Genomic DNA, 13,852 nt, shown 5'->3' with positions numbered 1-13,852 from the left:
TGTAGATCAACCCCAGTCTTGCCAAATCGACTCAAGTCATCTCAAAAATCGCATTTCCATCTGCGTCAACCCATTTCAGTTTGGAGCCATTTATTTTCGCTCTGGAGAAGAGCCATAGCACCAACCACATGTGCTCTACAACCTCTCCCCAGCAGTACAACTTGACTCTACCAAGTGACTGCGAAGTACCACCCTCTCGATGCAACGTCACACCCCAACCAAGTCTATCGCTTGCGACCTGGTCGCACATGTGGTTCCAGAACTCTTGTTGATAATCCTGAGGCCAGTGAGCGCAATCGATAGACCAGTATCCTCGATCGTCGGCTTTGGGAGTACCCCGCTGCTTGACTGGTCTGAAGCGGTTTGGATTTTGGTTCTTGAGCGCCTCCAAAGCCCCTGTAATTTGAGAGGGTAGACTACCCGGGCATGCTATGGATATCTTGGGCTCTGGTGCATAGGCTTCGGTGCAAAGCTTGGAGAAGTCAATTGGCTTAGCGAGCTCTTGGTTTGTCCCCGGGCTCTTATTGCCGCTGTCCTTAACTTTAGGAGTGGGGGTCGATGAATGCAATGCTTCAGTTGGTCGTAAACTTTCCTGGGTATTCGGGACTGTACTATCGGACCTGGTAGATGAGTTTAAGCGAACATGAGTAGGCTGTTCCGCTACACTGCCAGCACTTTTTAGGGGCAGGCTTTCCCTGGAACTCGAAACAACGCTGCCGTACTTGGGCGTCTCTGGCACCAATACATTGGGTGTGCTCTTGATGTTGTGCTCAGAGGGTCCAGCACGAGACGTCGGATACTCCCGTATAACTTGTGGATTCGAGTCGTCTTCAGATGTATCCACGGAAGTTGTGGAGTAGCTGTCTGACAGTTGACTTTGAAGCTGTCTCGCTGCCTCTTGTGTATCCTCTATGAAGGCTGTATTGGCATCATCAGGACTACTGGAGACATGCTTTGTTGCTGATTTTCCGCCGGTAAAGCTGGACTTTGGCGTTGTTTGTTTCTTCCAATTCCGATGGATGCGATCTAGTTGATCAAGCCGGGTAACCGTTGGGTCGATGTCTTCTTCCTCTGCGCCATAGTAGAATTGGTTTCTAGTGCCTGCGCGAACTTTACTATGGCCTTCAGAGGAAATATAGGACGGAAAGCTGCCGTAAGAGTCTTTGCTGGTCGATAGGAAAGATGTAGCGACAGGGTCCTCGTTATTTGGTGATGTCTGGGCGTTTACCCTGGATGCAGCAGATGGCCCCGGAGCGGCATCCTGTCGCGATTCATCTGCATGTATTCTGAGAGGTTCGAATTTAAGATAAGCGCCAGCCAAAGCATAGTAAAGTTCGTCGGTTTGTCGAGTAGTTGGTGCAGAGATGTGTACCAATAGTTCATCGATCATGGTTGAGGGCGAAGAATTGTAGTTGATACTGCTGAACGGCCATAGTAAGGGATATTAAGGGCCGATCTAAATAGATTTTCGCCTAAAGGCCCAAGATAAGAGAAGCGAATTATATACAAAGGATGTAGACGTGAGAGAGGGTGCAAGCGAGTGAGAATGAGTCCGGCAAAGCTGGGCAAGTCTGTGCACGCCACTGACGTCCCTGCATCCTTAGTAGCCACACACCGATAGTTGAACTAGAGGATGTATCAGGTTGATCGCATTGTCTGTAGGTATCTACTGGGATCAATATTTACTTATACTAACACTTTCTGCGATTGTCTCAATCTGATGATTAGTCATGTGGGCGAGTCACGAATCACCTGCAAATGCTTGACACACGCTATGTTAATGAAGAAGTATTTTCAAGTCAGATCTCATGTTGTCTTGGTAAAATGATAACTGTCATGTAGAATGGACAACGTCCGTTGAGTATCATCATTCAATGATGTGTCATTTATCATGCATGTGCTCATGGAACCAACCCTACGGATATCGTTGAAAGAAAAGAAATACTACCCATTTTCCTGTCCGATAATTACTCCTCATCTTCCTCGGCCGGTGCTTGCATCTCCTCAACATCCTCTTCCTCGAAAGTATGCATAGGCACCGAGTACAAGCGGAGAAGGGACTTGTTAGGGTCCTTGACAAGAACATACTTGCCCTCTTCCATGCGGAGTACCATGTCGACAATAGTACGGACGATAGCCCATCCATTGTTAAGGTTGAGTGCCATTTGGGCGGCAAAGTCGCGGGGCTTGTTGGTTAGAACACCGAGAATGACATGGTCGTTGTTGTTCTTGGGGTTAGTACGGGATACGAAACTAGTAAATTGTTAGCAAAGGCTCAGAACGACCAATGACAATACGTACCCGAGCTTCATGGTGTCAGCCTTGGCCAAGATACTCTGCACAGTCCATCGAGCAAGCTTGCAAGAGTTGTTCTTCATCTCGGTAGCAAGAACAGCACCCCTTTGGCTGGCCAACTTGGTCCTCCAGTCAAGAGCACCGCCAGCACCTTGGGCCTTGTTGTCGAACTCGTTCAGTGCCTTGATGGTCAGGTATTGATCCTCGCCGTTGATGTTGTTCTTGACAACGGCATCGAGCTCTGTTCGGACAATCAAATGCAGAGGCTCCTCATCCTTCTCCAGGGACAGGTCGAATCGGCGATACCTGTAAGCCTTGGACGCGGGCGGGTCGGTCTCAACTTCTTCGTTGTAAAATGGGTGCTCGTGGGGCATGTTGACCTTGTTGGTTTCTGACTCGGAAACAACCTGGAGAGGGAAAACGTTGTTGATGTGAGTGGCTTCGAGCATAAGAGCACCCGGGCTGTTGATCGAGTCCTTGTTTCCTTCAGAGATCTCAAGTGGCGCATCGGCGGCGTTCTCGTTGACAGTGACCATGTCCAAACTGGATCCGTCGCGCTTGTCAATGAAGACCTTGTTGTTCCTCTTGGTAAAGACCAAGTCCCAGGAGTAGACGGATTTTGTGGCGCACATGAGCATCGAAAGGACACCGTCGGTGGCAAAGACAGTGGCCTCGTCTTTGTCTGCAAGCTCCTGCATGATGGGATCGCTCGAGGTGGTGACATTGTAGGCAGCACGGTCGAGAACATTGAGTCTGCGCTCTGAGGTCTTGGCACCAGGTTGCTTGTCGTAGCTGCGGTCGTAGTAGTAGAGGAAACCGTAGCTGTCGATGTCCTCACCCTCGTGGGTATCCAGGTTAAGCTTACTGAGGCGCGAGAAGTCAATCTCCTCCTTGACGTTCCACTCGGGCTTGACCTGGACGGAAGCGTCACGGTTGCGCTGAGGCTTGTCATCTCTCCAGCCAAAGCGACGTCCTCCTCTGCCACCGCGACCACCGCGCTGGTTGTCGTACTGCTGTCCACCACGTCCACCAACGCGCTGGAAGGTACCCCGTCCTCCACGTTGTGCCTGACCACCACGCTGTCCTCCTCGTCCACGGAAAACCGTGCCGCCTCCTCGTCCAAATCCTCGGCCACGGGCTGATGTTCGGGTGTTGTCTACAACGGAGAAGGTAGCCTCCTCCTCGGCAGCCTGAATAGCGAAGGGGTTGGTCTGCTGGTTCGCGCCGTATACTTGTTGGTCTACATTGTCTCGTTAGCCCTTGTCTGCCTCTCCTACTATCTTCTCCTCAACGTACCCCTGTAGTTGCGGTTCCCATACTGCTGACGTCCTCCCCGCTCGCGGTCCTTGCCCTCAGTCCAGTCGGCCATACGACCCAATTTATCCGCCTTTGAGTAGGGCGCAAAGGGAACGCCTTCGAGCATCGTCTCGTCCGTGACTGGCGGTCCCCATGTTTGGGTATCGGGCAGCGCGGCCACAAGGTCCAATAATGACGCTGGTGCCATTGTGTTTAGTGATTGAGACGCTGTTACGAACACGCCGTTGCTGCCGCACAACCACGAAATTGTTCAAGGTGGGCTGCCAAGATTACCACGCTAACGAAAAGCGAAAGCCCTACCCCGCGCTAGCATCTTCCTCCAAACCTCACCAAACCATCATGGCTTCATGCCAGCTTCACCTTAGACAAATTTGTTAAGCTCTACGAGTTCGGGCTACGACCACCAAGATACTACATCAAACTTCATCGAGAAGCAGAAACGTTGTCTTACTGTACTGGTCACTACTTTCCAGGTATTCGTCGTGCCGATGACTATCGCATCATTCAACGCTGGTCGAAGAGACGGAGTGTGCTGTGCATGCTTGGCGGAGTAAACAGGATAACGGGCCGGTGTTCGAAAGCAGGGCGGTATCTGCATTGTATAACTCCGGCTTCCTGTGTCGAGATCGTACCGACTTACATCTCGGTGAAATCCATACTTGTGCATCTACCCGTGACATCAGTGACCTAGGCACATGTGCAGGCACCTAGCCGTCTCACTTATCACAACCACCCACTTCCTTAGCACTCTACTTCAGCCTCGCTCAACGGCCGTATAGGTATACATCCGCGTGCAGCGCGCCTCGACATCGCGTTAACATCTTGGAGCACAATGAAATCACATCAGCGTCAGCCGCGCGTCGCTCTGTCCAAAGACGATGCGGACAGGCTGTAAGTACCAAAACATGATGAGCGACATCATCTAACAGCCCCCAGCACCCTCCAGAACCAACAGGAATCTCTCTTTCTCCGCCTCCCCGGCGAGCTGAGAAATCGCATATACGAGTATGCTTTCTCAGAACAGTGTATCCTGGTCGGCCGCTCCTTGTCTTCGCGCCTGCAACTCGCCGTAGAGCCCAACGGTTTCTCCCCCCGAGACCAGTACAAGATTCCTCGCTATAACTTCACTCGGCTTCTCGCAATTGCTATGACATGTCGACAAGTCTACGCAGAAACCGCCCTCTTGATTTTCCGACTCAACGACTTCCGCTTTCATCACGTCAAAACCATCAAGCAGTTTCTAGATAGTGTACCAGCTGCGAAGCGTAGAGCTATCACGGCCCTGCGTCTTGCCTTGTACCCGCCTGCTACAGAGGACAATCTGTTCATGTTGGAGGATTGCGGCATGAACAGATTCCGTGGACTATGCAAGATTATTGTCGAGATGCGAGAGTGGCCAAAGGGAGTCCGGAACAATGCCGTAGTTCGGGAAGCTTTTCAGCGATTGCATCTAAAGGCGTTAGCATACAGTGTGATGGCTACGGATGTTGAGGTTGTGTTTGAGTAGCGAGAAAGCTCTGCTCGCACCTACACGTATGAGTGTTACCTTCTGAACATGGAGCTGGTAAGCTCGGATCTCAAAGGAACATCATAGTCCATAGCGGGAACGATATGACGGCTTGGGGTGTGGGTATGACATAGAAAGCGATTAAGTTCATGTGTTACTGTCGTTCTCCACTTGGGTAACATTCAACCCATTCCAATCCTGCCATAATGGTTTTGCTGCCCAGATATGCGCAACATTGCTAAGCTATACTCCAACATGTCTCATCATGAGACAGACTCTATTTACACTTCTCTGCGTCCGAGGTGATCATACACAGCTCCAAAGATGCCAATCCTCAAGCTTGCTCTGCCTTGCCATTGTACCTCGGCAACTTCAGCCCACGCCTCACGCGCATCATGACTCTCCTCACGCACAACGACCTACGTACGGAGCTATGTGAACATACTACTTGAACCCATAGGCATTTCTAAGAGGTAGATATCACAAAATAAAATCTACTTTGCTGAGCACCCTGAAACCCATTTGCACCATGGCACCCAACATCCCAATCATCATCGGCATAGGCGACATCAAGAACCGGTCCACCTCCATCGCCGACGCAAAAGAGCCCGCAGCACTGATGCTAGAAGCCATCCAAGCAGCCATCAACGACGCGTCATCTTCATCTTCAGCAGATCTCCAAGCAGCAATCGACAGCATCGACGTCGTCAGGACATGGACATGGCCGTATCCGGACTTACCAGGCCTCTTAGCAGACAAACTAGGCGTGCAGGACGATTTAAAATGGAAAAGATATTCTGAACACGGCGGTGATAAGCCAGGGAAACTGTTCGATGAGGCAGCCAAAAGGATAGCAAAAGGGGAGTGTAACGTCGCTGTTGTTACTGGGGGTGAGGCTTTGGCATCACGTGCGTATCCTACAGAGCACAATTGCGCAATCCAAGTTCACGTTTGCTAAATCAAAAGTCCCAGTATCCGCATGTGCAGCAGCCAAAAAGCTTCCTCCACCAGGCTGGACGCCTCCCGCTGAAGCCGTAGACTCTGTCTTTTCACCCACAGGTCGCGATCTAGGAAACAGTGAGATATCATCCCTCTCCGGCAACCCATGCATTCTTCTAACAAACCCCAAAGATATCGGTGCTATCCACAAGATCGGAGCGCCTATACACGTCTACCCATTATACGAAAACGCCTTTCGAGCGCACCGAGGACAAACTCCGCAAAAAAACCACGAAGAGAGCGCAAAGCTATATGCGGAATTTGCCAAAGTAGCCGAGAAGAATGAAATAGCATGGATTTACGGGAGTTGCAAGACCGAGGAAGATATTAAGACCATAGGGAAGAAGAATAGAATGATATGCTACCCATGTACGTCCACAACTCCCCAGCCCCCAATGGTCTCCTACAGAGCAATCACAAAACAAACACATATCTATACCACTAATACCTAACCAATCCCTGTCAACAGATCCCCTCCTAATGAATGCCTTCAACACGGTAAACCTCGCCTCTGCCCTCCTCCTCACCACCCCTCAAACCGCCACCTCCCTCGCCATCCCCCCCTCAAAATGGATCTACCCCCTTGGCGGCGCCGGCACAAAGGACTCGGACGAATTCTGGCTGCGTCCAAACTACCACTCCTCACCCAGTCTGTCGCGCTCTCTCGATGCCTGTCTCACCATATCCGGCACCTCCGTCTCTGAACTCGATATCATAGATATCTACTCCTGCTTCCCTATCGTGCCTAAACTAGCAGCGCAACATCTGGGCTTACCGCTCGTGGGCGGCGAAAAGAAGTTGACGGTGCTGGGTGGACTGACGTCGTTTGGGGGCGCGGGCAATAATTATAGTATGCATGCGCTTACAGAGGTGACGAGGCGGTTGAGAGAGGGGAAAGGGAGGAAGGGTTTGGTGCTTTGTAATGGTGGTGTGCTGAGTTATCAGTATGTTGTTGTACTTTCAAAGGAACCAAGAGATGAGGGGGTTGGTTACCCGACGGAGAATCCGCTGCCGTTGCAGATTACAGATGTGCCTGTTCCGCAGATTTTGGGGGATGCTGAGGGCGAGGCGGTGGTGGAGACGTACACGGTGGAGTTTGGGAGGGATGGGACGCCGTTACGGGGGTTCGTTGTTGGGAGGGTCAAGGAGGGTGGGGAGCGGTTTCTTGCAAATCATGGGGATGAAGCAACGTTGAAGATTATGGCGGGAGGTAAGGGGGAGATTGTAGGGAAGAGTGGGTGGGTGTGGAGGGATAGTGAGAAGAAGGGTAGATTGCTTTTTGGGTTTGATAGGCCTGCGATGCTGTAGGTTTACATAAGTTGTCATTTCAAGATATGAACACACATTTTGAGTATTTGTTTGTTCGCTGCTTGTGACTATGTGTGTCCATCCGTCCCCTTTCTTGATTGAGAAGGGGAATCATACGGATCGAAAAGAGCTGTCAGTGAGAAATCAGAGCTCTTCAGTTCGTGGAAGATAGCAAGACTGGGGCAGTAGCATGCTATTGTACGAATCATCCTTTCTATTTCCCAGGAGACAAGGCATCATAGGCCGGAACATCTAGGCAATGAAGAGCCTAGAGCAGGCGGATGCTAATAGGTGCCTGTGTAACTAGAAGTCAGGTCCATGCGACATATGATTCGGCAAGCCAACATACCTAGAAAGGATTCGAGACTTGCTCGTACCTCACGTATGCCGCGTGCGATTCTGTCACCAGAAGTCCGGCTCACATTGTACGTATCTCAGACCCCTCTTCTTGACGAATTCCTTGAGAATAGGATGCTTGTAAACTCGGGATTCCCTGTCGAACAGAGTCTTCAGACCAGTATACTGCTCCAGCTGAGGAAGAACCCAGATGAAATTATCGTCGTGATGAAAATAAATAGATATTGTGGCAATGAATTTCTTCTTATCATCCTTGATCATATCCTTGATGCGTTTGTGAGCAAAATCGAAGATGAAGGTATTGAGCGTGTATGGCAAGTTCTTTGCCTCATGGTTGAGTTGATGACAGACGAGGCTGAGACTAAAGAGACGAGTCCATTGCTCCTTACTGGAAGGGTCGTAGTCACACGCGCGTCCTACGGTGCAGCCGTGTGGGCCCATATAGTAAACAATATGACCGCCGATGACGTATTCGTAGATACGATTTCGAACTTCTCCGGGGAGACCAAGAAGTGTGGGCTTACTGATATTATTAGCAATGTTTCTCTTGGACGCCCAGCTCATACTCACAACGCCTTCATCACGACCTCGGCCTCGACTCTTGCAGGGATATCCTCTGACTCGGGCTTCTCGACTGTGTCCTTGCACATGGAGCCTGGTTCGCGCTCCATCCTCGTTGTCGTCGATACGCGGCTGCTAAAACCTGGAGTTGTGTTGCGCATTTGGAGCTAATAGGGCAAGAGTTGCCCGTAATGTATGGCTGCCTACCTGCTAGCGTAGTATTTTGGGTTAGCGCAGGCCACAAGCTGCGTATGTGAAAGAGAGCTGCAGGAAATGCCCAACCACGAACAGTATCATGGGAACTCAGTTACTAGATATAGCTGTCAAACTTAGTATGCAGACTAGGACCAGAGTCCCAGTGCCATATGATCGGAGTTTCAGTCAATATAATTTGAGGAGAGTGACTTTGCGGACGTTGGTGTTGAGGCGTCACTGTCACTGGCGTAGGTTAATAGGACAGGAACGAAGCACTTGCTTGCTTTGGTATCTCAAGCAATTACGTGACACGATCAGTCACAAGCACACAAGCAGAAACATGCAAGCTTTGGGGAGACATATGTATATTGGTATCTTAACAAAAAGCTCATGGCTACATCTACTCGCCAAAGCGACACCCACTTTCGTCTTCTTGCCATCTTCAAGCTATAACTCTGTAGATCAACCCCACCTCAGACGCACCTTCTCTTCAAGTCCTTTCTCTACAACCAATACCTCACATCCCACTAAGCACACTTTGCACTCCAACACTCCCCACATCATCTCTCCTTGCGATAAACCCCCTTCAACTCCTGCGCATCCTGCCCACCAGCCGCTCTGAGCCTGTCCCGCAACGCCTCGGGCCCAATGATAAATAGCGTACTAACATCCGTCAAGATGTCCATAGCACCGGGCTCCAGTTCCTCACCTGTTGGCCATGCCCCTCACAAGCTCCACATAGCGATTCATGTCCTTTGAGACGCTGAGACCGCCGACCTGGGAAATTGTGAATTTCAGGAGATGTGATAGGACAAGGGAACGTAAGCCTCGTGCTAGCTCGGCGAGGAAGAGGGAAAGGTTGCGGCCTGAGAGGGCGGATGTGGCCTGTGCAGCGACGCGTGTGAGGAAGGCCGAGGCGTCACGGCAGGCTTGGGTTTCGCTGGTTACCATGAGGTCGTCCTCTTTGGGTCGGAAGTCAGTCTTCTTTTGTTGAGAGAGGCATCTGCTGACCCAATTGAGCGAGGCGGTTAGTGTGAGATTGAGGATGTTAGAGAGTTTTGATTCGAGCGTTGCCATTGTGAGGCTTGTTAATTTTTCGATCTCGCGGCGGATGGTGAGGTTGGGCGTGCACAAGGGCAATAGAATAGTAGTGGTGGTTTGTTGGAGAAGATGTAGGATTGTGGTGATGGCATGTAGAGAAGGGAGGTGGGTGAGGTCGGGTGGTGTTTTGGAGTTCTCCTGCGCAGCGGCATGGTCTTGTGCACTATGAAATGTTAGCCTGGTGTGTCAGGTTGGAAGGACTAGACACTACTTACGCTTCTAATGCCGTCTCCAGATAGATCTCGCCCATTTGCCGTAGGAGGAGGTTAAGGAGAATCTGCACGTCTTTTGGCGTCTCGTTACCAGGAGACAACTCGAGTCCTCGCCCTACACCTTCTGCTAACCACTTCAACATACGCTTGGCGACTGGGAGAGACAGTCTACCATCCTCGTCTGTCACTTCGATATCTTTCTTCTCCTGCTGGTCTTCCTTCAACCCAGCAATACGGAGAAGTGTGGCTTTTTGAGTCGCAGGTAACTCGGTACTTTCTAAGCGTTCCATGTACCTGTCACGAGCAGACGCTGCCAGCTCTTTGCCTCGCTGTGCAAGGGACCCAAAGTACGAAGTGGGCATCTTACTCCGCCGCGAGTGGTAGATGGTAAACTTGAGGAGCAACGAAGAGTACAGCTCCTCAAGGTTCTTCTTCTCTCGTTCGATGTACTTTTCTCCGATGAAGTAAGACGAGAACAATTCTTCCAGTTGCTGATCAAGTGTAGCTGCAACCGCCGATGTAGCAGGATCTGGATGCTCCGTCAAGCCATGTGTCTTCAAATCTTCTACCAGCTGAGTGAGGTAACCTCTAGAAGCCTGTAGTGAACGCAGGAAGGCGAGTGATGATAGTTCACCTGCTTTGTCTAACACCATCTCCAATCGGCTCTGTATCGACTGCTGAAAGATGCGTTCCAGGAACTTGATCAGCACCTCTTCGTAGTATGGGAAAGCGCGTTTGATGATGCTTGATTCCTCTTGAACGACGATCTTGACTTCGTCAATCAAAGACTGTAGTGTAGGCTCAACACCAGGTGGCTCCGCATCGGGATCCTGGAGGCGATCCCAAGTCTCCAGATCGGTGCCAAGGTCTTCGCCATTCATCTGCATGCGATCGATGAAGAATGAATGCTGGTTGACGTAGGTACCAATGACACTAGCTCCGTCGTTGAAGCCCTTGAGAGCAATGGCACAGTCGCGCATCCCAGGATAGTTTGGACGCGCATAGCATTCCTGAAACTTGCTGAGAAGATCTTGCTCCAGATTCTCCAGAAACTTCTCAATCACCTCTTTGGTGTTGTGTCTGGATTGGTACAATGTCCTCCTCTTGACGCCGTTCTGTGCCTCGCCGCTGACCCGCTGGCCGCCATCTGGGTCCAGCCGTGTGCTGATGCGCAGCAATTGACGCGCGATTTCGGCGCAGCGTACGATATCGCCGTTCTTGCGTTGATCTTCGAGGATCATAAGCTCGCCCCGTTCGCTGACTTCTTGCCAGCATTCAATCAAAAACTTTGCGTCTAGAGCCCTTTTCCGTTGGCGATCAAGCTCTTCGAGTCGTTCTCCTATGCGCATGGCAACGTTGCCCCCGCCATCTGATCCCCCCTCATCACCGCCGTTCAGCGAGCTGTCTAACCTCTGGAATCTGTCCATGGCCTGCTCTAGCCTTCTGCCTAGCGACTCGACATTCTGGTTGTGTTGTAGCTCTGCCCTCCGTACTGCTCCTGACAGGTCCGTCTCCTTCTCCTCCAAGTCCTCTGATAGACCGTTGAGCCTGGTGAGAGCATGTTCAAAGGTTCGAATGAGCGGCTTCGGATCGAATGTCTGCTGGCCGCCGGCTCCTCCAGATCTACGCGTCGCTGGTACGGCAGCCTGGGAGAGGTCTTCGATGAAGTCTTTAACTAAAAAGTCCTTACTCTGCACGAGTCAACACAGTGAGCGCCGTGAGCTAGAGAGTAGCTTACCGTAAACTTCTCCAGGGTGAACTGTGGCGCGCGTATCGAATTCCTCGATGTCTGATGGGTGAGAACAGATGCGCCGTCGGAGCTTACGCGCTGCATGATTGTGAGAAGAAAGGCGCACGCCGAATTTGGGCACTGGGTATCATTCAGATATTACGGGCGTCAATCGTGGTTCCAGCTGGGCAGTTGCTGCCCATGAACACCTGAGGCAGCTTCACGCTGGTGTTTTGAGATTGTCCCGCAGCATGAAGTTTTGGAGCTTTGCTACCGAATCATAGTCCCGGTCTGTATAGGGTAGCGAGCAAAAATCCCCTCGTATGCGTAACTATACGTGCACCTGGCGATCTGCTATCCAAGTCGCGACTGTGGCTTGTCGCACCCCACGCCTCGGTCCCCGGTCCGCAAGTCGCAGCAGCCCCAGCCTAGCAAAGTACGGGTGACCTCATGCGCAATAACCTGCTAGAGACAATGTCTATTGTAAACACCCTCTACAAGCGCGTCGAGGCTTACTACAGCCTCAAATGACTTGCGACAGCTTCCACGTAATGGCGCCATATGGCATGGCGGAGCAAGCCTGAAATGCGCGTCCGTACTTGGCTTACGCTCGGAAGCAACGGCCGCCACACGTATGCACATGCACCAGCCTCACTGGGTTATTTCATGATCGCACCTTCCCCAACCATGGCCAGCTAACCCAAGCCCCGTATCTTCTTTCCTCTGTTCACCACTAATTTCCTTGGTCCCCCGTGTCTGCACACTGACAGCCCACGGCATTTTGTCTCCTATCACCAAACACACGGTTCGCAATGGCAACCACGGGCCTGACGCCTGTGCAAGAGGCCGCCTTCAGACGGAGCAAGCAGCTTTCCGTCCAGCAGCGCGAAGAACTTCTCAAGCCATTCCTCCCCTCGGACCCCTCCGACAGCGAAGCCCAGGCACAGAAGAAGAAGGCGCTTCGCGACCGCCGCCAACGCGCATCTCAGAAACATCGTAAACCACTTACCGGCCCAGTCAGGTCGTTCCTCTACTTTGCTATCTACCACGTCGTTGCCCTGATATTCAGTATCTTCTTTCGCTTCCGCCGCGCCTACCGGCTCGTTCGAGGAAAGGTCGTCTCCCTGTTAAAATACCACCACCGTACGCCGGAATTCATAGCGCACGATGTTAAGGACCTGGACAAACTACCAAGACATCTCAGTGTCATAGTCGAGTACCAAGAGGATGACGGTAGCCAAGGTACAGCTGGTCTGGAAGGCTTGGTAAACGACGTCTGCGAGATTGCGGCCTGGGCAGCGAGTGCCGGTATTCCACTGTTGAGTGTCTATGAGCGCACTGGTAGGCTTCTTCACTGGCGAATGTGAAGCTCAGCTGCTAACAGTAACAAGGCGTACTGAAAAACTACCTCCCCCAAACTCACGCCAGCATCTGGAACACACTCGAAGCCTACTTTGGACCGCGCCGTAAACCCACACTCTCTCTCCGCGCACCACACCTGAGCTCTTACTCCCCGCCCAACACCCCCCCTCAAACCGCTACCTCCGATGGTGAAGTGTCCAAGGAGGAGCGTCAGCACCTGACTGTTCTCCTACTCTCTGAGCACGACGGCCGAGACACCATCGTCGACTTGACACGTACACTGGCCGAGATGGCGCAAAAGGGCGATGTCCGCGAAGAGCAAATCAACATGGACTTGATCGACGCACAGCTCAACGACCACGTTTCCAGCGAACCAGACTTGTTGATCTTGTTTAGCCCCACGGTACAGCTGAAGGGTTATCCGCCGTGGCAGCTGAGGTTGACGGAGATATTGTAAGTTGAAGTCACACTCGCAATCAGAAACTTTGCTAACGTACAACACAGCCATCTGCCAGACAACAAGGGTGTGAACTACCAAGTCTTCCTTCGAGCATTGTACAACTATGCAAAGGTGGAGATGCGTCTAGGGAGGTAGTAAAGCGTTTGTCCTTGGACTTTCCTTGTTCCATAATACCCAATTTGTTACACATAGACATATTTCATTTTGCTCAATCACAAACTCAATGCCATGTAAAGTCATATACTCTTCAAGTAATTCTGTCATGGCAGTTTGACACCTTCCACAACCACACATCACTTGAACAAACAGACAGTGTGTGGAGGTATCTCGAATGTCATGGATGGTGCTATCTACACCTTATCGTCATGCTCGCTGTCACCGCTGATGTACGTCACAGCCATCGAGTGTAAATGCACCTAACACCTGTATTCGTTGTAGGTCGTCAAGTA

The 13,852-nt window shown here is 51.3% G+C and overlaps 7 protein-coding genes across 7 annotated transcripts; 3 read left to right on the top strand and 4 right to left on the bottom strand.

The window, feature by feature from the left end:
* Positions 1-31: 31 nt before the first annotated feature.
* On the bottom strand, positions 32-1,390 carry PtrM4_138220 (uncharacterized protein; the record flags this gene model as incomplete). The annotated part of the gene is made up of 1 exon (XM_001938128.2): positions 32-1,390. The coding sequence occupies one exon, from the start codon at positions 1,388-1,390 to the stop codon at positions 32-34; it is 1,359 nt and encodes a 452-aa protein (XP_001938163.2).
* Positions 1,391-1,967: 577 nt separating this feature from the next.
* On the bottom strand, positions 1,968-3,799 carry PtrM4_138210 (eukaryotic translation initiation factor 3 subunit D; the record flags this gene model as incomplete). Its single annotated transcript, XM_001938129.2, has 3 exons — positions 1,968-2,253; positions 2,302-3,535; positions 3,592-3,799. The coding sequence occupies 3 exons, from the start codon at positions 3,797-3,799 to the stop codon at positions 1,968-1,970; spliced, it is 1,728 nt and encodes a 575-aa protein (XP_001938164.1).
* A 645-nt stretch (positions 3,800-4,444) lies between these two features.
* Positions 4,445-5,119, top strand: PtrM4_138200 (uncharacterized protein; the record flags this gene model as incomplete). The annotated part of the gene is made up of 2 exons (XM_001938130.2): positions 4,445-4,503; positions 4,549-5,119. 2 exons carry the CDS (start codon positions 4,445-4,447, stop codon positions 5,117-5,119), a joined length of 630 nt encoding a protein of 209 aa, XP_001938165.2.
* Positions 5,120-5,648: 529 nt separating this feature from the next.
* Positions 5,649-7,389, top strand: PtrM4_138190 (PaaJ, Acetyl-CoA acetyltransferase; the record flags this gene model as incomplete). The annotated part of the gene is made up of 5 exons (XM_066109371.1): positions 5,649-6,027; positions 6,086-6,196; positions 6,251-6,487; positions 6,588-7,328; positions 7,382-7,389. The coding sequence occupies 5 exons, from the start codon at positions 5,649-5,651 to the stop codon at positions 7,387-7,389; spliced, it is 1,476 nt and encodes a 491-aa protein (XP_065960293.1).
* A 439-nt stretch (positions 7,390-7,828) lies between these two features.
* Positions 7,829-8,454, bottom strand: PtrM4_138180 (uncharacterized protein; the record flags this gene model as incomplete). Its single annotated transcript, XM_066109370.1, has 2 exons — positions 7,829-8,306; positions 8,354-8,454. 2 exons carry the CDS (start codon positions 8,452-8,454, stop codon positions 7,829-7,831), a joined length of 579 nt encoding a protein of 192 aa, XP_065960292.1.
* Positions 8,455-9,244: 790 nt separating this feature from the next.
* PtrM4_138170 (exocyst complex component protein) lies at positions 9,245-11,686 on the bottom strand (the record flags this gene model as incomplete). The annotated part of the gene is made up of 3 exons (XM_001938132.2): positions 9,245-9,803; positions 9,856-11,543; positions 11,591-11,686. 3 exons carry the CDS (start codon positions 11,684-11,686, stop codon positions 9,245-9,247), a joined length of 2,343 nt encoding a protein of 780 aa, XP_001938167.2.
* A 707-nt stretch (positions 11,687-12,393) lies between these two features.
* PtrM4_138160 (UppS, Undecaprenyl pyrophosphate synthase) lies at positions 12,394-13,541 on the top strand (the record flags this gene model as incomplete). The annotated part of the gene is made up of 4 exons (XM_066109369.1): positions 12,394-12,922; positions 12,973-13,396; positions 13,448-13,514; positions 13,539-13,541. 4 exons carry the CDS (start codon positions 12,394-12,396, stop codon positions 13,539-13,541), a joined length of 1,023 nt encoding a protein of 340 aa, XP_065960291.1.
* Between the last annotated feature and the right edge of the window lie 311 nt (positions 13,542-13,852).

This window comes from Pyrenophora tritici-repentis, chromosome 8, assembly GCF_003171515.1.
Source record: "Pyrenophora tritici-repentis strain M4 chromosome 8, whole genome shotgun sequence".
Lineage (NCBI taxonomy): Eukaryota > Fungi > Ascomycota > Dothideomycetes > Pleosporales > Pleosporaceae > Pyrenophora > Pyrenophora tritici-repentis.
This window is presented reverse-complemented; position numbering and strand designations above follow the sequence as displayed.